General features: G+C 38.9%; 1 protein-coding gene and 1 non-coding gene across 2 annotated transcripts in view; one reads left to right on the top strand and one right to left on the bottom strand.

The window, feature by feature from the left end:
• Positions 1–26,368, bottom strand: part of Ppp2r3a (protein phosphatase 2 regulatory subunit B''alpha) — a 133,125-nt gene that overhangs the window by 91,420 nt on the left and 15,337 nt on the right. Inside the window, exon 2 of the mRNA XM_060385433.1 lies at positions 4,884–7,299. Coding sequence (XP_060241416.1) covers positions 4,884–6,875 — 1,992 coding nt within the window. The 5' untranslated portion in view covers positions 6,876–7,299. The remainder of the gene's footprint in view (positions 1–4,883; positions 7,300–26,368) is intronic.
• LOC132654945 (small nucleolar RNA SNORA24) lies at positions 11,326–11,452 on the top strand. Its single transcript, XR_009592546.1, has one exon. It is a non-coding gene; the product is annotated as a small nucleolar RNA SNORA24 (small nucleolar RNA).

Genomic DNA, 26,368 nt, shown 5'->3' with positions numbered 1-26,368 from the left:
TCTGAAAGATCAAGATGCTAATGAAAACAATAAAACAGTCAAGTCTGGTGACAGGCCTTTAGCTGCGACCGTCTGGGAAGCTAGTGTAAGAAGACTGCAAGTTCAAGGCCTGCCTGAACAGCAGAAGGTGGTTAAGACAGACCATGTCTAAACTAAGAAACAGTAACAAAAATTAATAACCCAAACAACCCAAAACCACCAATGTAAAAATCTGAAACAAATACTATAAAGTACTGTGGCCTGACAAGGCAAGTGGTGGGTAACAAGTGCTTTTTATGTAACTCATCACACTCTATTTGCTTAAAAGAAGAGCTGACAAGTTATAGTTTATGGGCTTAATCTGCCTCAGTGCCTGTTTTTTTTGAAGTTCTGGCTCTAAGATTAGGCTAACATTGTGTGTGTGTGATATGTGTGGCATATATGTGTGTGCACACATCAATACAGGTGTGTGCTTCCATGTGAGCATGTGTCAGAGTGTTACTTTATCACTCTTCCCCCTTTACTCTCCTGAGACTGAATCTCTCACAGACTTTAAGCTCACCATTTGGCTAGGCTGGTGGGCTAGTGAGTGAGCTCCCCAGATCTCTGTTCCACAATGTGTTTATAGACACGTACTCCACACAGACTTTTTATGTAGTTACTAAAGATTCAAACTGAGATCCTCATGCTTACACAGGAAATACTCTTACCAACTGAATCATCTCCTCAGACTCTAGTATAACATTTTCAAATGATTGCTTAAGCACATGCATATGTGCATGTACCCGTACAGGCACACACACATACACTTGTACCGTTACACTAATCCCATGACATACAAAGCCTAAAATATTTACTGTCTAGCTTTTCATAGAAAAAGGGGCCTGGCTGTGGTGGTGCACGCCTTTAATCCCAGAGGCAGGTGGACCTCTGTAATTTCAAGACCTTCCTGGTCTACAGAGTGAGTCCAGGACAGCCAAGGCTACATAGAGAAATCCTGTCTTGAAAAAAAACCGAGAGAAAGAAAGAAGGAAAGGAGAGAGAGAGTGACAGGAAGAAAAAAAAGAAAGAAAGATAAAGGAAAGAGAAAGAAAGAAAGAAAGAAAGAAAGAAAGAAAGAAAGGAAAAAAGAAAGAGAGGAAGGAAGGAAAGAAAGGAAAGAAAGAAAGAAAAAGAAAGGAAAGAAAGAAAAGAAAGGAAAAAAAGGGAAAGAAGAAAGGAAAGAAAGGGAGAAAGAAAAAGAAAGAAAGAAAAAGAAAGAAAAAGAAAAAGGCAGTCAATTACTGTCTTAAAATAATTCAGGAGAAGATTAAAAGAAAAGGACAAGCCACCAACCAAGCAAGAAAATATGGCCTCTTGCACAAAGTCATCAAAGCAGAAATCTCATCACCTTTTATTCTAATTTTTGATACTGGAACTTACTTAAAAGAATGCTGGAAGATGGTATTTTAAATCACATTTTAATTTCAGTCCACATCTGTAAAAACAAAACAAAACAAAACAAAACAAAACAAAACCCCAAGAAGCTCACTTAGTGCCTGGCTGCCGAGTTAGGTTGAGAATGTCACCAGGGACCTACTGCCAAGATTGGGTGTGCTAGCTCTCTCCCATTTTCCACAGGAGATAAGGTAGAAAGAGAGCTTAATAAACACACGAAATGTGGTGCCACAGTCAGAGCTTCTGCTTATAGTGGTTGTGAAAAATGATAATAGGTCATCAGAGAAGGTGGACCTTTTCACTTAGGAGGCAGATTACTGAGAAAATATATCCAAATGTCTTACATTAAGTTAACTTACAGTAATTGCAGCTCTAAGTCATTAGCATTCTGAAATTATCACATAGGTATTTTTTGTCCTTTATAACATGTTAAACACAAAAGCAGTGCCTTGAATATGAAAACTTTTACTTTTGTAATTAATTTATTCAGTTTCTCTCCCAGTAATGACCCAAATTAACTAAAGATATTATAATAAGGACTTAGAGATTGTGCTTGCTAAAATCACTGGCTCTTTATTTGGGTGTGCATGATACAAAGAATGATTAAAAACTTGGTGTTATTTTGCACCTATTTCTTTTGCTACCCTAATTTGGGTCAAATTATTACTCAACTATGCACATAAATACGTAGATCACTAAAGACTATGTCTGAATTTGCTACCCTATCCCACCCAAGGAAGAGTGACTAAGACTAGACCACTCAAATAGCATCTAGACAGGCGTCTCCCATGTCGGCTCCAAACCCAAAGGAACAAATTCCATCTTGCTTTTTGTGACTTGTCATTCTTTCTTGCAGTCATCTTGTATTCCAGGAAGAAATGATTTGATAGGTAAGTATCTCATGAGAAGAACTGAACTACCTCCACAGGCCATAGCAACTTTCCTTGTGACCAAAAGGCATCACTTGCCATCCAGAGATAACGACCAACCCCACCATGCTTTGCCCAAGACTGCTTGCTTTGTTAATGTATGAAGAAAACCCTCAGTTATGCAAACTTTTAACCTTTGCCTTTGTTCCCTTTTCTAGAAATTTAAAAGCTGTCAGCTCTCTGAAGACACTGTCCTCTTTCTCCATTTTTACAATGCTTTTATAAAGCTCCTTTCTACCTTTACCACTGTCATCTCTTAGACTGGATTTGGGAGCAGTGGTTAGACTAGGTCCCTTGGAACTCTCAGAGTTGGCCTTTTTCTCCAAAACTAACATTATCAACTTCAGTGAATCAATAAATAAGAGTTTCCATAAATGCTCAGTGAATATCTGAGCAAAATCACCATTTAATAACTAAGTATGTACTATCTTGTCTTAAATTTTAATGTTTCTGGCAACTAAAAATGTGCACCAGGCCATAAATGTATACCAGGTATAAATTATTTACCTGATTGCAATTTACGTTTGTCAAATAATCTCCCCCATGCTGAACTCCTGTTGGGTATCACATGATAGGCAAGTGCTCTATCATTGAACTATCTCCCTAAGTCTTGTCTTCTTTAGACAGGGTTTTTCTAGTTCAAGTCAGTCTTTTTTTTTTTTTTTTAGTTAACCTAGAACACAATGCTAGGCAATAGTTACTCCATCCTAAACCTCCAGGCCCTCATAGTTTCCTAACATTTAGATTTCCCACATTATACTTGCTTTTTGTGAAATCTTAGGTCTGGTTCATGCTCCATGTCCTCCAAGATCTCTCCTCCAGCTCCATTCTTCTAGATCTCCTTTTGCCCTCTCACCCTTTCTTCTCCCACTAATTTCCTGCCCTCTAGCTCTTCCCTTCTTTCCGGTCCTCTGGCTCCTCCCAGCTCAACATTGTGTCTCGTTGCTTTATTTTGGCCTGTTTACACAAGAGTTGAGACAGGATGTTTAGAATGAGTATCACAATGCAATATCTGGATGGAAACCGGAGGGGGGCGGGAATCAGCATTTGAATGATAAGGGTAAGGTGTATACATTTTAAAAGAACATTATACCAACATTTCCCCCTTTAAGTCCAATAAAAGGCTCCTTTTCTTTCAATACAATAATAATTATGAAATTATGAAAACTGTTAGGTAAAATCTACATGTGCAATGTCCATTATCTTAAACTCACATTAACCTTGAATTCATGGTTCTCCTGCTTCTACATCCTTAATTCTGAGATTACAGAACTCTACCACAATGCCCAGAACAAATGAAGTTGTAAAAAATATATATTGGGCTGGATAGATGGCTCAGTAATTAAGAATGCATACACTTTCCCCGAGGACCCTAGTTTAGTGCTCAGCATTCACACTGGGCAGCTTGCAACTTCCTGTAACCCCACCTCCAAGGGATGCATAGTCTTTTTTGGCTTCTGCAGGCACTGTACTCACATACGCATAACATGTACATTTAAAATAAAATCTTGCTGGATGTTGTGGCACAGTCTGTAATCGCAGCACTCAGGGGCAGAGGCAGCCAGAATCTATGAGTTCTAGGCCAACTAAGGCTATACAATGAGGCTTTGTCTCAAAAAACAAACAAAAGTTAAAATCATTAAAAATAAAAAATATATTATTGTATACATGTGTGCATAATGAGTCTGTGTGAGCATACATGTGCAGGTGTCAGAAAACAATTTGTAGAGTTACATGGGTCCCAGATATTAAACTAAGCCTGCATGAAAAGTGCCTTGACTCTCTGAGCGGTCTTGCTGGCCCCCAAGCAAAAATTTAAAAATAATCTATCTATCTATCTATCTATCTATCTATCTATCTATCTATCTATCTAGTCCATCCATTCACCCATCTATCATCTATCTATCTATCCATCCATCTATCATCTATCTTATCTATCTATCTATCTATCTATCTATCTATCTATCTATCTATCTATCTATCTATCTTCTGAGACAGGGTCTTGTTATGTATCTCTGGCTGTCCTTGAACTCACAGAGATCCACCTGACCCTGCCTCTCGAGTGCTGGGGTGAGCCATTATGCCCAACATTAACTTTATTTTTCAACTTGACCACATAAGTGCTAGCTCTAAAAATCAACTTTTAGAAATTATGTAATGTTGCCAAGTGTGGTGGTTCATGCCATTAATCCCAGCACTCTGGAAACAGAGGGAGAGGCAGGTGGATCTCTGTGAGTTCAAGGCTAGCCTGGTCTACAAAGCGAGTCCATCAGTGAATTAATTCTTTTTGTATAGGAATAGATACTAAGGCTAAGTGACTTTCTTTTAGCCACAGAATTTAGAAGGAAGATGGAGTGCAGGGACAGGACAGATAAAAACAATCTGCTTGATTCAAAACCTTTGCTTCTTTTCAACTGAACTGAGATCATTCCCAGCACAGAACTTAAAATGGCTAACAAAAGTAGTTTTTGTTTATACATTTACAAACAATAAAGTGTATTTGGAAAATTCTCAGAACTCATGATTTTTGGATCTTACCTTGATCACCTCTGGCGTCTGCTGAATCAAAACAGCTGAAGTACTATCTTTGGCTTTATCACCAACAGGGCTCCTACAGACTGAAGGGGTGGCCTGGGAGGAAGTCGTTAAGGTTTCCTGGAGAATTTGCATCATTTCTTTTTCTTGTGATAGGCTCCCTCTGCCTGACTTGCATTCAACTAGTTCTTGAGCAAAGTCTTCAATGCTTTCCAGAATGCGAAGTAAGAGGGCTCGGTCTTCTTCCTCTATTTTGTGTCCATTGTTTTCAATAATCCTTGTTAGACAAGAAGGGGCAACCTTTTCTGAAGGTGAAGAGACTATTGGTTTAGGCTCAGGATCTTCATGGGTCTGGCCAGTCAAATGACCATGACTATTTAGAGAACCGATGCTTTTATCCTTGGTAAGTGGCTCTCCTAAAGAGGTCTCCATCTTCTGTGAAAATGATTCCAAATCCATTAACAGTTTGTCTATCTCTTCTTGACTATTAGGATTCATAAAGTGCCTCTGGTCTCTTAGTTCTATGGTAGGAACTTCTAATTTAGATTCTTCCTTAGGAGGATGAACCATCATCGGTTTTTCAAATATCTTACCAATTTCATTTTGCACTGAGGGAGGGCATTTTTTAAGATGAGTATCATGATCTGAAAATTCTTTATATTCATTTATCTTTAATGGTTCCTGACCTTGTCCATTCTCTGTTTTTTGTCCTTTATCTAATGATGACGTCTTTCCGTCTGACTCTTCTTCAATATAAAGAGTTTCTAGTAAGTTACCAGAAGAAACACTCTCTAAATGATTCATGGTTAATGATGGTGACTGAAGCTGCACAGGTTTTAGACTTCCAGGATCTTTTACCTCCAAGCTACACAAGGAATTTGTGTTGTTTGGAGTGGCTTTTACAGTGTCTGTTTGTTTAAAATGATGCTTTTCATCTTGCAGTTCAGCACTCTGAAACCGTCCGGAGTCCAGGGCTGAGAGGTGGACAACATCCTCATATTTAGGGGGTTGTTCGGTCCCATATAATGGGGAGAATGGAGTCAGCTGCAAGTTAGGTATATTATTGACAAGTTCTGCTAAATCTATGGTCTCACTATTCCCAGACTGCATAAGTTCAAATGGTAACTTTCTCAGGTAGTATGCTAACCTGGTCATAACATTCATATAGACAGTTTCAGAGTTAGAAATTGCATCATTGCCATTTCCTTCACTGATGTTACCTCCTGACTTTTTCCTTATGCACTGTTTTATGATGTCTGTACACTTTTTCAAATCTTCGGAGCATTTCAGTAAGATGTCCAAGCACATTTTTATGTCTGTCCCAGGAGAAAAATGATCTATTTTATGTTTTTCCAAAATTTGAGTAACTAGGTCTTCTTCAGAAAAGTTCTGAGAGAGCATAGAAGTCAGATTTGTATCAAATGAATTTCTATGAGATAAAGATTTTTCCTCAACTGAGGAACTCCGGAGTAAGCCAAAGGATGGAGAGGTCCCATCATTATTATAATGGCCACAGAGTAAGTCAAAATCAACTGACCTTCTATTAAATGAGTCAGATTTAACTTTCCTTCCTTTTTTGTAAGCTGCATGGTTTGAGTTTCTGAGTTTTTCAAGGGAAAATTCCTTTATTTTCCCACTGGCAAAGCTGATCGCTTCCCCTGCAATGTCCTTTAAGTTACAGGTATTTTGAAATGTAGACGCTCTCTTGGCCCTGGGTATGCCTGTGAGGGCCTGATGGGAATAGTCCTCAGCTGAGGAAAGCCCATTTTCCTGGGGCAGAAACACAGAGTTCAGATGCACATCTTTGAACTGAGACGCAGGGATATGCAGGAGGTCTGCGCAAACACTATGATGCACCACAATGCAGTCTATTCCGTGGGTGAAGCTGTGGCAGGTTCCAGTGCAATAATGTACGGCTTGTTCGAAACGCCGGTCTATCACCACGCTGCTGTAATGGTTCACGGTGCTGACCACAAGCCTGTAGGTCGCTGCCATACTATCAACTTCCCTCAATGGTAGGGCTTGGAACTTTACAGAAGTTGTTTCGAGAAAAACTTCCTAGATGATACTTCACTGACAAAAAGTTAGTGACAATGTTCAGTGGCTCCTTGCAAAATACGACTTTTTCATGAAGGGAAATCTTTAAATTTGAGGTTTGGTAACCATCAGTACACAGTAGCTGCTGCACATGTATGTTTAATAACTTAAATATTGTACATTTTAATTTTATCTAGGAACATGATACTACAGGATTATTTTATGAAGGAATATCTTCTTTCAATTCTTCAGTGGTTCTATAAGATGAAAACTTGTTGCCATAAACTGTCATGTAAATCTTAGTTGGTGGTAGAGGAGCACTGTGATAACTGAGTCCTCCAAAGCCTTAAGTGATCCATTTTTCTGTGAGCCACAGGGAAACCTACGATAAAAGAAGAAAATAATTAAACACATGTACTCAGTCAGTTCTATCTATTCCCCATCATATCACTTGCTGCTGATATTTAACACAGGCCTTTGTTTTCTCGCATTCTGTACTCAGTACTTCAAGCAGTGCCTCAACTCTGCCTTCTTGTATATGGCTAATTGATATTTCCTATGTTCCTCTTCTTGCCTTCTTACATGAGAGAAACAAGCTTATATCTAGACAGTTTTCTAATTCTCATGGCTCAACAATGAACACTATTGCTCTCCTTGTAGATCAAGAATAGTCTTTTGGCTGGGCAGTCGTGGCACATGCCTTTAATCTCAGCAATCAGGAGGGACAGGCAGGTGAATCTCTTAAGTTTGAGGCCAGCCTGGGCTACACAGGGAAACTGCCTTGAAAAACAAAAATTGAAACAAAAGAATAGTCTTCTGATCCACTTCAAGCCCGTAGACATTTCTAAGCCACCTATTCCCATATTTCCTACTACTGCCCTGCACCTACCCTCTGCTTCCATCAACCTAGTCTCTTCCCAAAGGCTGCCCAAACTCGGGGGCCTGTTTCTAAATTTGGAAGTTCCTCTATAGCTGAAAATTACTCTATCGCCTTATCTGTTCTTACAGAAGAACAACCTTCAATGCTGCTTTTGATCCCCTATTTTTGGACCCTGCTTCATGTACATCTCTTTCTTTCCTTTTACCATATACATAAGATTTCTTTAATCATCCTTCCTTTTAAAAACATGGCTTGTAAAATCTATAGTAGTTGCTTTCCAAAAATGTTCTGTCAGTGTATCCATTTAATGACAAGAAACAAAGTACCTACTATGTCCCCTGCTCTTTCTAAGTGATAGGGTTAGAACAGTGAACAAAATAACGGCCTTGCCCTTTCTGAAGTGAAAGTCTGGTTGGAAAAAAGAATAACATGCAAAAAAACATATAATACATTAGATATGCATTATTGAAGCGTGGTAACGATTCAGAAAAAAATATAAAGGTGTTTAAAAAGAGAGGTCAGAGGCAACTTTATTGCCATCTGAACAAAGGCCTGTAAAAAGTGAGGGAGCAGGACAAACAGGTATCATCAGGTAAATCATATCAGGCAGATAAATCTTCAGTGCAAAGGTCCGGAGGTGGGGGCATATTTGATTTACTATAAGGATAAAGAGATTAATGTGATTGGGCAGAGAGAAAGCAGGAATAGTATGAGAGATAAGGTCGTAAAGGAAAGGTGAAGTCTAATCATGCATGATCTATAGATCTCTATGGTGGAACTGGAGTCAGCTCTGAGTATACCGGGGCACAACTGATGAAGAGTGAGTAGGAAACGACCCAGAGAGACCTGCATTTTAAACTGATGATTCTGGATGTTGCTTTCAGGCACATGGAAGACAAGGAAAGAAACCGGGAAATATACAGGATTGCAAGTGGCCAAGCAGGAATGCTGGGAGATTAGGACTAAGATAGTAAGTAACAGTGTAGCCGATGTTTAGACTTATCTATTTCAAAGGTATAGACAACATGATTTGCTGAACCACAGAATATGTAATATAGATGAATGAAGAACAGTACACTAAAGCAACGATAGGAAAAAATATAGCACTGGAGGAGAATATAAATTTCACTAATCATCGTTGTTACTGGTGATTGTTTTGAGACAGTGTCACTATGTAGCCATGGCTAGCATGGAACACACTATGTAGACAGGGCTTGCACTGAGCTCACAGAAATCCACCTGCTTCTGCCACCTGAGTGCTGGTATTAAAGGCATGTTCCATTATGCCCAGCACTACTGGCATTTTAACAATAAAAATCTTTACCCATATAAAAACAAAAGTGTATTCGTATTTTATTTCCTTAATCCTAACAACTATTATATTTACTTCATTTGTTTATTTATGGAAGGTAATCTATTACTCTCCTTAACTTATTCAGGTAATGGGAATTTCATGACTACAGAAACAATTAATGTAAAAGAATAGTTGTTTGGAGACAGGATCTCACCAGGCTGGCTTCAAACTTGATTCGCAGGCCATTGCCTCCTGTGTGCTGGGATTACGGACATTCACTACCATGTCCTGGAAGAACTCTTTCTTGTGTTGAAATTTCATAATGGTTATGGTATTAACTGATGGTTCTTCGGATTAATTACTATGAATGTGAGATATAACCCACGTCCCGAATTTCTGATTCCTTATCCTCTAAATGTTCATCGTGTTTTAGATAAACTGTTGAACTGCCATTTTCAAGAGAAATGTTCCTAGAATTTGAGTATAAATGTAATAAACGTGATTTGGAAGGAACACTGATATCCTTACAGTACTTGGATTTGCCATCTGGAAGAGATAAATGTTAATTCTAATTCTAGCACCTTTCTCTCTCTGTTTTTCTTCAGGTGGGTATAAATGGGCATCACTTTGTAGCCTCAGCTGGCTTCCAATTCTCCTCCTTCTGCCTCTCAAGGGCTGAGATTACAGGAGTGTGCCACCACACCCTGCTGCCTAACACTATTTTTGTTCCTCTGTGTCTTAATTTAGTTGTTACATGAATGGAGTCTGAACTAACTACTGCCTCACCCTCAACTTGTTTGTCTTCAAATTCTCAAAATATAAAACTAGGTATATTCAGATTGGATGAAGCTGAAGTATCCAGCAAGCAATTAAGGAAAACTATAAAGTAGCACAACCATAATACGTGTCATGGAACAAAAGTTAAACACAGCAATGAAAGGAATTACCTTTTTAAAAGACATAGAACCAGAACAACCCAAACACAGAGCACAGAAATAGCATCAGCTTAGGACAAGATAGATGACTCAATGGTTAAGAGCACTTGTTGTTCCAGAGTACCTGAGTCCAGTTCCCAGCAACCACATCAGACAGCCCAGAGCTGCCTCTAACGCTAGTTCCAGGGGATATGACACCCTCTATTGACTTCTGGGGGCACCTGTACACACACACACACACACACACACACACACACACACACACACACTACAATTGAAAGAGAAATAATGTCAAACATTAAGAATGATATATCTTTTTGGAAACCTGTATTTTTTTTGAGGGTCACTGAAACAGGGTCTTACTATATATAGCCTTGGCTGGCCTATGCAGCCCAAGCTAGCCTCAAACTTATGACAGTTGTCCTGCCTCAGTCTCCCATGTGCTGGGATTATAGGCGTTCAGCACCAGACCCAGCCATAAATCTAGGATTTTAAAAGAATGTTGGATAAGGATACAAGGGGAGGTAAACTAATAATGCTGAGAAGCTCTAGGATAAATCTATGAGATGTACCAGGACCATTTCCTAATATAGCTAATGAATCTGTATCAACCAAAGTACATCAGTACTGGAAAATTTAAATGCCTAATTATATTAAAACATATACCAGATTAGTTCTTAAACTAACAACAAAAAACTGAAGTATTTTTCTGTGAAATTTCAGAAAACGGACAAAATATTTTCCTTAGGCCTGAATAGCAACCAAACAACTAGTTAATAAAGTAACATGGGAGAATTCGTGTTATACCAGAATTTTTAATAAATCAAAGAGTATATATGCTATACAATAAAACTTCCCAAGTTGATGGAAATAATTCTGCACTATTTGATATGGCTGTAGTTTGCCACATGGGGACACTTCAAATGTGGCCAGGGCAACAAAAGAACTTAGTTGCATTTAAAAAAAAAATTTAAATTGTTAAATATTTTAGCTACAGTTGAACAGATAGTACACAGAGTTCCTGTGAAACCTTTGCCCAGGTTCCCCCAGTAATAATAGTGCACTTCACTATATCACTATAGTGCAATGACCAAAGTCAGAAAAGCAATACCAATACTATAAGCTATAAAACTTGAATTTCAAGCTCTTTGGGGGTAGGAGGTATTTCTTCCTTTCTTCTGTAACTTCCAATACATGCAAGATAGGTAACTGTGTTATCCTGCCTGTCCTGAAGCATCTCATGCTACTTTTCTGAAGCCACACACCTCAACCAGAAGCCCTGACAAATGAAGATCTGTTCTCCAGTGCTACATTTGCCACTTAAAAATATTTTTCTTTCTTAGTCATGGAAGAGAATCTTCTCGTTTATTGACAAAATTACCACCATTCAATTGGTTTCAGATTCTTGAGCTGCAGAGCAACATTCTTCACTGTTAAAAACCTGTGTGATGCTGGGTTATTGGGCATACTTTTCTAAAGTATCATTATTCAACTGTTTCTAGGAGAAACATGGTTCTTTATTAACTAACAATGACAAAATGTCTCATAAGCAAATGAAAAGATGTCCAGGCTCACCAGTGAGCAAGGAAGTAGATTAACATAATGTACTTCCATATTTATATCTACAAATCAACATGTAGGATGATATTCCTTTCAGGAGAACAAGGCGAGTATGTACCTCTCTTACTCTGACAGTAAATTTGTCACTTTTTTTCTGGAAGAAAGATTGTCCCTATTAATCTAAAAGTCTTTAAAAAGTGCATGTGTGTGTTGAAGCCCCTGGTATGGGCTGCCCCCTGGGATCATGCTGACTTCTAAGGGCTGCAGAGCTGGCCCTACTTCTCACTGGCTGCAGCACTCAGGAGAGCAGGCCCTGCACTCTTGAGAGGGTGGGTAAGCTGGCTCCTGGGGGCATGAGAGGAGGAGAACCGGCCCCATCCATTGTCTGCTGTGTCACTGGGTGAGCTAGCCAGGGCAGTGCTGGAGAGTTTGCCCCGATGGTGTAGGAGAACTGGTGGGCTGACCAACTCAGCTACTACCCATCCAGGGCTTTGAGCTGACCACCCCAACATCTGCCTCATCTATGAACCGCTGGAGCAGATGGAGGGGTGGGCCCTCCAGATCCAGAGCTGTAGGATCTCCATGACACAGGGCAACAACAGGATATCCAAGAGGAGTCCTGGTGAGGACCCAGTACTGATAGAGTAGCAGAAGACAGAGAATTTGAACCAGATACACGACTTACTGCAATGAACATTTGCAAGTAAAGCTGTTTGTACAAAAGGTATACAGCATGACAAACTGTAGCTTCCACGGTGAGATTTGTTGTTATTGCTGTTGTTTCTTTCTTTTTTTAAATTTTTTTTTTGGGGGGGTGGTTTAAAAGGGCAGACAGTAGATATGAAGGGATGGGGAGATGAATGGGTTTGGGGCGCATGACATGAAATTCAGAAAGAATCAATAAAAAGTTTTAAAGAAGTAAATATATCTATATCTATATACAGCTTTTAACCCAGCAATTGACTATTTGGAACACAGTGTAAGAAATAAATGGACAACTATGGAGACAGCTTCTCTCAGTATCTCACATTATTATGCATGACAAAGTATCCCTCATTATTGCTGAGTAGTATCACACCACTTTTTGTTTATCCATACATTTATTAAAGGATATTTATGTTGTTTTCCATTTTTTTCAGTTCTGGGATTAAAATTAGGGTGTCTCACATATGCTAGATAACTCCTGAAAAAGAAAGAGAAGAGACAGACACACAGAGAGAGAGGTGTGGGTGTGCTGTCTGGCAGTCAGACCAGTTTATGCAGTCGGTTTTCTCCTTTCCTATTTATGGACATTCTGGAGAATGAACTCAGGTTGTCAGGAGTTTGTGATGTACATATCTTTATCCACTGGGCTATCTTGCTAGCTCTCAAAGGCTTCTTTTAAAATACAACAAAATTAAAACTATCCTCCCATCCTGTGCTAACTTTAAGCAAAAATAAATGAAAAGATAAGAAAACTTCAACGTGAAAAGAAGAAAATTGTAAAAATGTTTACAAAAAGGTATGATTTGAAAACTAAGGTTTGGTTATAATATATTTTAATAAGGCAAAAATGAGAAAGATTTTGATGTTAGGATTATATTAATTTCTGAAAGGGATTCTTGGAATACACTGAGAAGCTTAGCAGACCTCAAGTTTCCACTAATCCTAAAGGTGAGAATACGATACAATCCAATTATTCAAATCTTCTTTTATGCTCGATACATCTGCATCTTAATGTCTTTGCCTCTCCTATGTTCTTACGGATCTTTCCTGTAGCTTTAAAAATAAGAATTTATTTCTGTTTCATGTGTGTAAGTGTTTTGCTTGCATGTACATGCACATGGTACTCAGCAGTGGCTAGAAAAGGGCATCAGATCCTCTGGAAACGGAGCTGCCATGTGGATGCTGGGAACTGAACTCACGTTTTCTTCAAGGGCATCGAGTGCTGTTAACCGCTGAGCCATGTCTACAGCCTTTTCTCTGAGCTTTTCTGTTAGTGCAGTATTACAGTTTTAGCTTTTGTGTTTAGGTATGTGACACATTATAAACTAACTTTTATGTAATTACTTTTTAATATGTTTGAGTTCAAAGATTTGCTAGCATCATTTGTTCAAAAGATTGATCCCTCGGGCTAGGTGTGTAGCTCAGTACAATGTTTGGCTAGTACTCAAGGCCAAGAACTCATATCCCAGAACCATTTTTTTTAAAAAGAGTATTTTGTCCTCACTAAGTTATGTTGGTGCCTTTGATGAAGACAAAACCAAATAACCATATATACTGTTTAAAATCTCTCGTGTGTCTAAATTTGTCAAATATATTTTCTGTAGATAGTGTGAACATATAATCTGATTGTTTATTTTGTTAAATTGGTGAGATGGTAAGAGCTGAAATCCATAGTGAACATTAAAATGATGAATTAGAAGCTGGGATGCACCTAGAAATATGAAGATAAGTTAAAATAGTAAAGAAAAAGTTGATAGTGATCGACTCTAAAGAAACAATAAAAACTGTCATCTTTAATAATTTATTTATTTGTATTTCATGTACATTGGTGTTTTGCCTGCATGTATGTCTGTGTGAGGGTGTCAGATCCCCTGGAACAGGGATTACAGACAGTTAGGAGCTGCTTTGTGGGTGCTGAAAATTGAACCTGGCTGGGTCCTCTGGAAGAGCAGCCAGTGTTCTTAACTGCTGAGCCATTTCTCCAGTTCAATTGTCATTTTTAAAAAAGCATTTAGAATTGTTCTTTAATATGAAATATTAAAAAATAATTTCTAACAAATTTGAGAAATTAAAGGGATTTTAGAGGAAAGTAGAGATGTGACTGGGCCTGCTTATGTATTATGACTAGTTGAGGTCAATGATGCAGGGAGAATGAATTCAGCTTCAGGCATGGGTTGTTACAGTAACACATTCCGGAAATACTCATGGTGTAGCTGGATATACCTGGCAGGAAAGAGACAGGAGTTAAAATAAAGATTTGAGAGAAAATACTAGATAAAAGTTTCAAAGCCTCAAAAGTGGATGACATTGCGAATACATAGGATGAGAAAAAGGTCAAGGAAAAACTAAGGAATGCTGGGACATTTAATACAAGGAGAGGGACTTAAGAAGGGTAAAAGAATGGATTTTCAAAGTGCAGGTGAAGAATCATCCAAGTATGTCACAAAATTAAAGAATAGAGAGTAGTTACTCTTCCACTAGGTTGAATTACAAAAATTCTGTATACCAACACACATGAGAGCTTTACTTTACTTTTATGAATGTTTTTGCTTGATTTCATAGAGAACTCTGGGACGTTAATAAAACCTTAAGAACCATGATGTAATGATGGAAAACAGAGAAAGGTATTACACATATTGTTCCACTTCAGGAAACATCTGGAGTGGAGAATATGAGGTAAAGAAATTCCATTGTTTATCTCAGTCAGTGAAAAGGTTCAAGAAGAAATGAACAACATAAATTGTAAATGCTGGAAATGGTTGACTTTTCATGTCACTCAAATAGTTAATTTGAAGGGTCTGAAGAGAACTATATAATTTTTTTCTTTAAAACCCTTCATTTAAGAGAGTCCAGAGGTATGATGATTCAGAAGTAATGAGTCATTTAAAAATAATAAAACTATTGCTTTGCCTGGAAAATAGAGGGAATTTTGGTTGATGACTCAGTATGGAAACTGCTTCCAAGAGAACAGTTTGGAAGACTACAAACAGGTATCATAGAACTATTTGGGGAGATTCCAGGAGAAGAGACCTGGAATATTTTATTCATTGTATTCAGTTCTAATAGTTGAGAAAATAAACTAAAAAAGGGAAATCTTTTCATAAGAAATTTTCTTATATTCTAAGAAAATGTACATCTATGTACAAAAAATACTTTGAGTTTAGAAATAATGTTTCAATGAAAGAAATATAACATTATAATAAAAATAAGAACATTATAAGAATAATATAAGAATATTATACTATAATAAGAATAAGAATATTTCAATAGATGAGCCAGGTAGGAAATGCTTAGAATATTTTTCTTGTTTTATTTTATAATTATTTTGTTGTTTGAGATAGGATCTCTCCTTGTAGCTCTGGATGTCCTGAGTTCATTCAGTATGTAGACCAGGCTGGCCTCTAACTCACAAAGGTGAGCCTGCATCAGCTTCCCTGGTGCTGGGATTAAAGGTATGTGCCACCAAAAACTTGTCCTTACCTTGAGTAGACAGACAGGCTAACCTGGAAGGGGGAGGTCTTACATGGCCCCATCCCTTCACAAAGAACTACAGGCAACTGATGACTAGTGAGAGAGGAAGATGAGCACCCTGACTGGTTATCCAATACCAAGTGGTCAGTCGTGAAAACATGTATGTATACATGTAAGAAACACTGAAGAATCAACTAACCTAGGCCTGTGGGGGCTTACAGAGACTTGAGTACCAACCAAACAGCAGGCATGGACTGAACCTCCCCTGACACATATGTAACTGATGGGCAGCTTGGTCTTCATAGAGGTCCCCTAGCAAGTGGATTTTGGGGGTGGGGGGGCTTGTCACTGACATGCTTGTTTTCAGATCACTTCCCTTAGCTGGGCTGCCTTGTCTGGCCTCAGTAGAAGAGGGTGCTCTTAGTCCTGATGTGACTGAATGTGCTGGGCTGGGTTGGTGGAGGGCGCTTCCTGTTTCTGAAGAGAGGGGGAGGGTGTAAAGCAGAAAAGGGTGAGAAGTGGGACCAAGAGCAGAAAAGGGAGAGGGTTCATTCAGTATGTAAAGTGAATAAATAAAAAAAATTTGAAAAGGAGAAAAAACCCACTAAACTGACTTAGGTTGTTATTCATCCTCCTCTGTCTGTCTGTCTCTCTCTTTTTTTCTCTCTCAAGAGGCCATAATTTTGAGAGGGAGTAAGGGAGGGATATAGAGTATTGAAAGGAGTAGAAGGAGGAGCAAATAATGTAATTAAATAGTGTGGCTGAATGAAAAAGCGCCAAGTGGGCAGTCCCGGGGCTCCTTGTGCAGGTTCTGCTCGCACCAATCCAATCTGATAACCTGGTCTAGCCACTTCCCCTCACTGAGATTTCACCTTCTCTTTTGGGAAAACAGTATAAAGATGGCTCTGGGGTCCAGAGAATAAGCGAAAAGCAGAATTTGCTTTTCTTAGTTTGAATTAGAAAAAAATTGTGCTTACCCAATACGATTTGATGTGGAAAGCATAATGAACTGGAGATTCATTTTTTCACTAATTAATTTATTTAATCGCTTTACAGCCTGATCCCAGCCTCCTCCCTCCTCTCCTCACAGTTCCACCCTCATACGTCCTTCCCTGTTGATTCATTTTTTAATGCATGTATGTTATTTGCAGAGCTACTGGTTCCAGAAAGAAAAACTGAGGGGCTAGAAAAACGGCTTAGTGGTTAAGAGCACTGGCTGCTCTTCCAGTGACCTGGGTTCAATTCTCAGCACCTACACAGTGGCTCACAACTGTTGGTATGTATCTGTAATTCCAGGCCATCTGTTACCCTCTTCTGGCCTTCACGGGTACTAGGCATGCACATAGTGCACACAGACATACAGGCACCCCTCCCCCATGTATAATTTAAGAAAAATAAACTTTGGAGTTAAACTGTACAGTTTTAAACCAACAAACACTAAAGTTAGGAATGCAGCTAGATCAGTGGTAGACGATTTGCCTAGCATGTGTGAGACCCTGGATTAAACTCCTTTCATACCACAAAAATCACCATTATATATTCTGAAATATAAAAAACATTTGTGTTAGATATTAAAAATACACAGTGAATATTTTTAGACATTTTAGAGTAACAATTATACATTAAAGTTTTGTTGGCGGTTGGTCTGATGCTTGTATTTTGATGCTAATTACTGTTCCTCAAGATCTAGTTACTGCTCTGTCCTTGTGTAAACCTGCCTAAGACATTATTCCTGATTGGTTGATTAAAATACCTAAAACCTGGGCAGAGCAGAATGGGGTAGGTGTGGCTAGGGTGCCCAGGCTTTGGGTTCAGGAGAATCACAGGAAACAGAAAGATAAGAAGAGAGGAGGAAGGAGGACACCATGATGGGATATTGTTGAGAAGGAACCATATGGGATGGGAGGAAGAACTCCAAGGATGGTGTGGATGGAGAAAGTGACCCAGGTAAAAATACAAGCAAGTAGTTACAGAACTATGGATAGAAGGTAGCCCAGATAGGAATGATTAAGGCATGGCATTGGATGGGGCCTGGGAGGTATATGGTGAGGTTATTGAGACAACATAGATGGTATCTGCCCAGCCCGAGGTTATAAGGCAATTATAAAATCTGACAGATGTCTGTGTCTTATTAATTGTGATAGTGGGTTAAATAATACCTCTGTAATTATAGGGCAAATAATAATAAATGATATTTAGACCAACACCATTTTATTTACAACAACAAAGTTAACAAAGGATTTGAGTGCTAATATAGATCAAAATACTCATCAGGATGCACAACTACAGATTCTGTGGCACTGCCTCACACCACCACAGTGGGATCTGGAAGAAGGGGATGCCTAACCTTTAAGTCAAGGAAGCCATCCCCATACAGGGACTGCCATGCTCAGTCCTGGAGAAAAAGAAAAGCAATTGGCTGCAGGGCAGCAGGGGAGGTGTTGGGTGGAGAGAGCAAAGCAGAAGGAATCTTCTGCACACCATTTCGTACTATTCTAGTGTTAGGTTGGCTTCTAGGGGTCAAACGGGTAAAGCTAGACCAAGCAGGCATCACAAAACTCCTGCTGCACGTTGAGGGGAGTCAAGTGCAGATTTGCGATTTGCACAGAAAGTCTACCACTTTGTGTCCACTACTGTGAAATACAACATTTGGGAAGTAAAGCAAAGCAAGCAGTGTTTAGGCTTCTGTAGGCTCCAGAAGCAAACCAGTAAGGATATATATAAATGAAGGCAGCTAAGGCTGTTATGTAGCTATTTTTTTCCCAGAGGAAGGATTAAGGTTGGGGACATGAATGAAACTTAAAAGGCTCAAGAAGTAAACAAAACTTTGAAATCTTAGGCAGCTCTTTAAACTCAAAAGATTCCCTAGCTTCCTTCCTAGGTCAAGAAATTTTATTTGAATGGAATAATAAAGGAATTCTGAAATATAGTATGGGAGGAACCTCAAACTATCTTTAATATGGCTTAGATATGAAACACCAAAGTTCTGCTTTGTTTCTGGTTTTGTTTTATGTTTTTCTTTTTTTTTTGTTATTGTTGTTTTGTTTTTGTTTTTTGAGACAGGGTTTCTCTGTGTAGTCTTGGACTCACTTTGTCCTAGACTCACTTTATAGACCAGGCTGGCCTTGAACCCCCAGAGATCTGCCTGCCTCTGCCTCCCTGAGTGCTGGGATTACTGCATGTGCCATCATACCTAGATTTTTCTGGTTTTGTTTAAACAATAGGTATTGAGATCCTGTCTCAATGACATAGGGGCTTACTATGTAGCCACCTCAAAAGAGTAATTCTTTTGTCCCAAATATTGGGAATGCTGAGATTTCAGGCATGAGTCACCACATTTACCTTGTAATATCCTGTGTTTGTTTGCATAAAGAGCTTTGTGCATATTTTAAAAACAAAAGTTAGATTATAATATATTACTTACTATCCCAATTTAATAAAAACACAACTTTACATGAAAATTAAAATCAATTGTCATGTGCTGGTTGTGTTTTTGTTAGCTTGATACAAACCTAGATATATCCAGGAAGAGGAAACTTAATTAAGAAAGCATTTCCATAATATATAGACCTATAAGATATGATAAACATAATGAAATCTACACACCAAAGAAGATAATCAAGAAAGTGGACATGAGCGAAGATGGATCAATCCTCATTTAGAAAGACAAATGGAATGTGCACTGAACGTATGACAGGAGTCTACCTCAAAAGGCATCTGAAAGACTCTACCTAGCAGTGTTTCAAAGCAGACACTAAGACTCATAACCAAACCCTCGGCAAAGTGCAGGAAATCATATGAAAGAAGGGGAGTTAGTATGATATGGAAAGGATAGGAGCTCCACAAGGACCAAATATATCTGGGCACAGGGTCTTTTCTGAGACTGACACTCAACCAAGGACCATCTATGGATATAACCTAGAACTTCTGCTCGGATGTAGCCCGTGGTAGCTCAGTAACCAAGTAGTTTTCCAAAGTAAGGGGAACAAGGACTATTTCTAACAGGAACTCAATGACTGGCTCTTTGGCCTCCCCACCCCCCCAGGGGAGGAGCAGTCCTGTCAGGCCACAGAGGAGGGCTTTGCAGCCAGCCCTGAAGATACCTGATAAAACAGGGTCAAATGAAGGGGGAGGAGGTCCTCCCCTATCAGTGGACTTGGAAAGGGGCAAGGAGGAGACCAGAGAGGGAGTGTGGGGTTGGGGAGGGAATGAGGGAGCTGGATACAGCTGGGACACAGAGTTAACAAAATGTAACTAATAAGAAAAATAAAATTAAAAAAAAATCACTATTAAAAAAAATTGTCCTGTAGACAAGTCTGTAGGGTACTGTCTTAATGACTGATGTGGGAAGACCCAGCTCACTGTGGGCAGTGACAAATCTGGACACATGGTCCTGGGCTGTGTAAGAAAGGAGGCTAAGCAAGCCAGTAAGTAAAGTAATATTCCTCCATGGCCTCTACTTCAACCCTGCCTCCAGGTTCCTGCCTTTAGTTCCTGCCCTGGATTCCCTCAGTGATGATGTGTGACCTGAGAATTGTAAGCTGAAATAAACCCTTTTCTTCTCAAACTGCTTTTGTTTATGGAGTTTAATTACAACAATAGAAAACTCAAGACATTATATATGCAACTAATATAAATTGTATGTATTTAATCTATACACAGTATATATACATATAATATATATACCATATGTGTATGTTATATAAATGTATAGTATTATATAAATATAAACACAATACTATCTTTAGTATACATAGTATATACATATAAATACACATAGTATATATCTGTATGCTACACTAAATTTATTAACTTCTCTGCTATGGGATACTATAGCCTGTGGGATAAGATGAAGAAAGAAGAACTGGCAAAGGCCCAGTAGGTAAAGGTGATATGTGCAGACCTGACAACTTGAGTTTGAGCTCTAGACCCCACAGGATGGCAGGAACTCTTCAGAGAGTTGTCCTCTGACTTACACATGCCTACATGCTCCCTCTCACACACAATAAATAAATATTTAAAAAGGAAAAAGCAGTGAAGAAATGATCAAACTGACTTGTTACCTTTCAAAATATTCTAAAGGCAGAAAGAATTAAAACATGGAAGCTCGGAAGATCTTAATGTTTTAGGTATAGATAAATAATGTCCAAATATTGAATTATTTGTAGATGAGAAAGAATTTACAAAAGAGACAAACACCAAAAAAAAAAAAAACCTTCATATTTGTAGACTAGAATATAAAAAATATCAGTGAAAGAACTTATAGAACTAAAAACTGTAAAAAAATGGGTAGACTTTTCAAGAAAAACAAAAACAGTTTTAATGATCACTCACAATCACTGCTTGCCAAGAAATTATCGGAAAGCTGCATCTAGTACAAGCTCAATGGGTCCTTCTTAAGCAAGTAGGTAGCTAAAGGCCTTATGGGTCCTCTCTGGGGCTCCACTTCAAAAGTTCGTGTGGTCTCGGCAGGTTATGAACTGTGCTTGTCAGAGTTCATACTGCAATGGGAACAGCTCTGCTTTGATCTTTGTAGATATGAAAGCTTCAAAAACCGTTTTACTTGGGAAAAATTCCTTGGTTAAAAAGTGTTAAGAATACATTGATCCTTCAGCTCATTTGTTAATAAAAAAATGGAAACATGAACCATGTATTTATAACAGAGATATCTGAAAGCTAGCACTTAACATAATCAATTACTAATAGTATGGCAATCAGGCAACAAGTACTTTCTTCTCATATGGTATAACATGAAGATTATAGTATCATCCATAGAATTCTTTTATAAAAACACTCTATCTTTTAGATCTAATGTTCTGTGACAGTGAATATAGGAGCTAGAGAAAGAAGTTACTACCGTAAGGACACAGATACTCATAATATAGATTGTTATACAAAACAAAACCTGGGTCTCTTCAGTCCGAAATGAAACTGTTGTGTGTGTCAGAGGCGGGCTAAAGAGGAAGAAAGAATATCAGATGGAAAGGATTTGTAAGGTAAGTGCGTGTTTTGAGTATTCTTACAAGAGTGATATTACCAGTGTGTTTAGAGTATGATTCTTACCTGAGATGTGAAGATACTGAAGAGTTCTGAGCAAAGAAAGAACATGGTTTCAGTCATTTTTAAACAAGGCAGTTCTGGGTATCATGATGAGAACAAACTACGAACAGCAGTAAAAGAAAAAAAAAAAAGGAGTTCAGAAAGGGGTTTCTTGAACAATCTAGGCAAAAAAAAAAAAGATTTTGAAAGTAGAGGTAATAAAACAGATATGCAGGTTTTATGGAAAAGGAGATCAAGAGTGAGTCTTCAGGTTTTTAAAAATTGTGCTTTGGGTGCTGGTGAGGTGGCTCAGCAGTTAAAGAACTGGCTGTTCCTCCTGAGGACGCAGGTTCAAATTTCCAGCACCATGTTACCTCTCACTGGTCTGCAACTCCAGTTCTTGAGGATCCAAAGTCCTGTGGCCTCTATGTATTAGGCATGCACGAGGTATACAGATATGCATACAGGCAAAACAGCCATACAGATGAAATTTTAAAAATTCAAAAGTTGTGTTTTGTTTTGTTTTACTTGAATAACTAGAAGATGTGAACAAATGTAAACTAAGCTAGGAAGACTACAGGAAGAACAGATTTGTTGGTGGGAGGAGGAGAGGGCAGTGGTTCCATATTGGCCATCAGTTTTAGGATGCCTATTAAGTATTTATGTAAGGGTGTTCAAGTCCTGACGGAATTGAGATTATAGACTAAGGGAGGACTATGGGCTGGAGATTTGGCAGGTGGGTCTCTGTGAGTTCAAGGCCAAAAGTTTAGGGAAAGGAATCAGCAGAAGAGACTGAGAAGTAGCTATAGAGAAACTATAATAAATGTATTTCAACTGATTAAGACATCTCTATATTCTATTACTGAATCCATGTTAGGTTAACTTGAATGTTTTAGAAAGAATAAAACATCAGCACACAATTCAGATAAAACCTTACATCCTTTTCAATTACTGATAAGTATCCTAAAAGCCAAATGAAGAAGGTTTTTCAAGGAGAAACTGATCAACTCATCAGTACATTAGATAAGTACTGAGAAATGGCAGGGGTGGACATCAGTGTTGTCAACTGGTAAGTCAGTTGACACTATCCCTACTCCTGGAATTATGGGGACAGAAATATGGTCGCATACATTTAAAAACAGAGAGAAAGAAAAGAAAATTACCATGAAAATACAGAAAATTGCTTCCAAAAGTTTTCTGGATGTGTATATAAAATCAAGCAACTCAGAAGGAAAAGTGAATGTAAGAAGTATTGATTTTTAAGATGTGAGAGAAAAATGGCTATTTTCATGCAAAAGAGAATGACTCAGGAGAGAAGAAAGCTGATGACACAAGAGAAATACCAAATACTAGTTCTTTCATGGTAACAAGAGAAAAAATAGAGTATATGGATATCACTACAAGTAGGTAATGGGTAACTATGATCATAAAAGTTCCTTTCTGACTCCATTTTCTCAGTGAAATAAGAAACAAGGACTTCTATTCAAAGTAAAATGTGGGAAGGAGACAGTAACCATAGGAGGTGACTGAAGATATGAACAGTCACCCTGAAGGAAATGAAACCAACAGAAAGTGAATAAAGACATGTAGTGTGATTGCCAGGCAACACTAAAGGTCAACTTGAGGTCATAAGCATAGATTTAAAGCATGATAAAAAAGATGTTTTTTTAATTTTGAAAATATCAATATTTATCAAACATCAGTCTTTCTGTATGAAAATGTAGGACGACATGCTGCAATAGTAACAGAAGTCTTACTCCATGAATGTTATGGAGGAAATTTTCACCCATGTTACCATTAACATTAAAAGAATGACTGGGTTATTGTTTTAATTTTTTTCTTCACAATTTATTCATTATATATCCCAACTGAAGTCCCCTTCTTCAACTCCCCCTGGTCCCACCCTCTCTCCCTCTTCTCCCAAACCTCTTCCCTTAGTCCACTGAAAGGAAGAGTTCTCCACTATCGTAATATGCCCATAGCTTGTTAAAATCTCATCAGGATTGCCTAGATCCTCTTCCTCTGTGGCCTGGCAAGGCCAAATCATCAGGGGGTGAGTAATCAAAGAGCAGTCAACTGAGTTCATGATAGAGGTAGTTCCTGCTCCCCTCACTCAGAGATCCACAGGGAGACTGAGTTGCCAGATGGCCACATCCGAGCAGGGGGGTCTAAGTCCGCTCCATGCATGGTCCTTCATTGGTGCATCAGTTTCTGCAGGACCCCCTGGGCTCAGAACTTTTACCTTTGTTGGTATCCTTGTAGGGCTCCTGCTCCCTCCATGTCCCTCTAATCCCACCCCTCTCTTCTTCCATAAGACTCTCTGTGCTCTGCCCAAAGTTTGGCCCTGAGTCTCAGCATCTGCTTCAATCCCTGTTGGATGAATCCTTTCAGAGGACTCTCTATAGTAGGCTCCCATCCTGTTTCCTCTATTCTACTGCTTCTGGTGTCTATCCTGTTTGCCATTCAGAAAGAGATTTAAGTATCCTCCCTAGGGTCCTCCTTAGTGTTTAGCTTCTTTAGGTCTGTAGATGGCTATGCTATAATATACGGCTAATATCTGCTTATAAGTGAATATATACCATGCCTGTAGAAAAGATGTTTTTAATAGGCATGGATCAGGTAAGGAATTGGATTTAATTGGCTCTATAATTTAAGTGACAAAATGCAGCTGAATTAAAGGGGTACATGAAATGAGAATGTATACAAAGGAGAGATGGTAATAAGTGAAGATGAAATCTATATGTCTACTTTCCATAGCTCCTGAAACCCTAGCGCTTCTTCTGAGTCCTATGGATCTCCAAGGTGGCTAGAACCAAAATCCTTACATCCTTCACCACTTCTCAGAAGCTTCTGACTCCCTCTCTCTTCACATTTAAACTGAAACTGGACATCCCTGTAAGAGTGCGGCTTTAATTAACTGTAGCACTGTTAGAGAGACTCTTTTCCTCATACTTTACAAACACGACAGTGCCCTTCTTATTCCACACTGCTCATTACAGAATGCTCTCCCTTTGTCCTGTACAAAAATCCCCCGTTCTGAGTCACAGGGCACCCTGCGCCATTACCCTACTACTTCCCTACTGCAGTCGCTTATGGCTCTGCAAGGTCACCCTTGTCATGCCTCGGGAATTTGAGCTCCTGGCTTACTGTCACTCCAATACTATTTCTGTCATAATTCTTATTGATTTCAACATCAGAAAAAAAAAAGATTCATCTGCTATCCTGGCCTCTTCATTTCTTGACTCTTTCCGCACAACAACACTGATCTTGTCTGAGCCACTTTCCCCTCATGGTCATACTCTAACCAGGCCGTCTAAGAAAAAAGTTTAGTATCTGCGTCTGGAGTTGCATCTTTGTTCAAGGTCTCACCACATAGACCAGGCTGGAATCAAACTTACAGGCCAGCTCAGTCTACCTGTCTCTGCCTTCTGAGCAACAGGACTAAAGGCATGCACTACCACACCTGGCTGTGTTGTTGTTGTTGTTGTTTTTTAAATTCCCTAGAGGGGCTAGAAAGATGGCTTAGAAGTTAAGAGAATGCACTGCTCTTGCAGAGGACTCAACTTTGATTCCCAGCACCCTCACCAGGTGGCTCACAATTTTAGCTCTAGGAGATCTGATAGATACCTCTGGCCTCTGTTGATAGCTGTACTCCTCCACCACTTTCTATTTAGCAAAAGCCTAAATTTTTAAACAAAATTCCCAAATGAATCTGCAGTAAGGTAGCTTTTCTATAGGCATCTTCTGGAAAAGTTGAGAGAATACTCATACATCAGATATATGATTGCCCTCTGCAAGAATTTGTGCTACCAACATCAACAGAAGGAAATTTAGGCGTGGATGTGGCTGTAATTTCCAGCACTCAGCAGGCGGAGAAGCAGGAATATCTGGAGTTTGAGGCTAGTTTGAGGCTAGTTTTGACTATGTAAGAAGACCCCAACTCTTCCTCAAGCCCTGCTAAAAAATATAAATAAAAATAACAATAACCAAACAGAAAGCAAAAAGGAGACAACACTGGGCATGCTATGTTGACACCACTTTTAATCAGGCTCTCAAAGGGAAGATTCCTATTATGATATGATCATTTATATAGTTACTTAAGGGCCGGGAGAAACATGTTCCGAGAACTTTATGTGGTTTCACGGTCATGTGACTATCATTGCATCTACGTAGATAAATCTAGAAGGTAGAGTTTATTACACATCCAGGTTAGATGATATAGTTTGCTTCCAAGGCTGTAACCTTGTTACTGTATGGAATACTGCTGGGAGTTATAATATGTGATAGTTAATCTTTGTTGTCAACTTGGTGAGACTTAACAATGACATCGAAACATAACTCTGGACATGCCTATAAGGGTGTTTCCAAAAAGGTGAAGACCTACCCTGAATGTAGGTGGCACTAGCCTATGGGCTGGGGTCATGAACTAAATGGAGGAGAAAGCCAGCTGAGCCTTCATTTCTGTCTCCTTCCTGATGGTGGCTACGAGGCAAGCGACCTCGCGCTCCTGCTAGCATGCTTTCCCTGCTATGGTGGACTTTGTCCAACGGTAACCTAAACTAAACTC

Source organism: Meriones unguiculatus, chromosome 6 (genome assembly GCF_030254825.1).
Source record: "Meriones unguiculatus strain TT.TT164.6M chromosome 6, Bangor_MerUng_6.1, whole genome shotgun sequence".
NCBI classification, from domain to species: Eukaryota; Metazoa; Chordata; class Mammalia; order Rodentia; family Muridae; genus Meriones; species Meriones unguiculatus.
The sequence above is the reverse complement of the archived record's forward strand: the minus strand, read 5'-3'. Positions and strand labels throughout refer to the sequence as shown.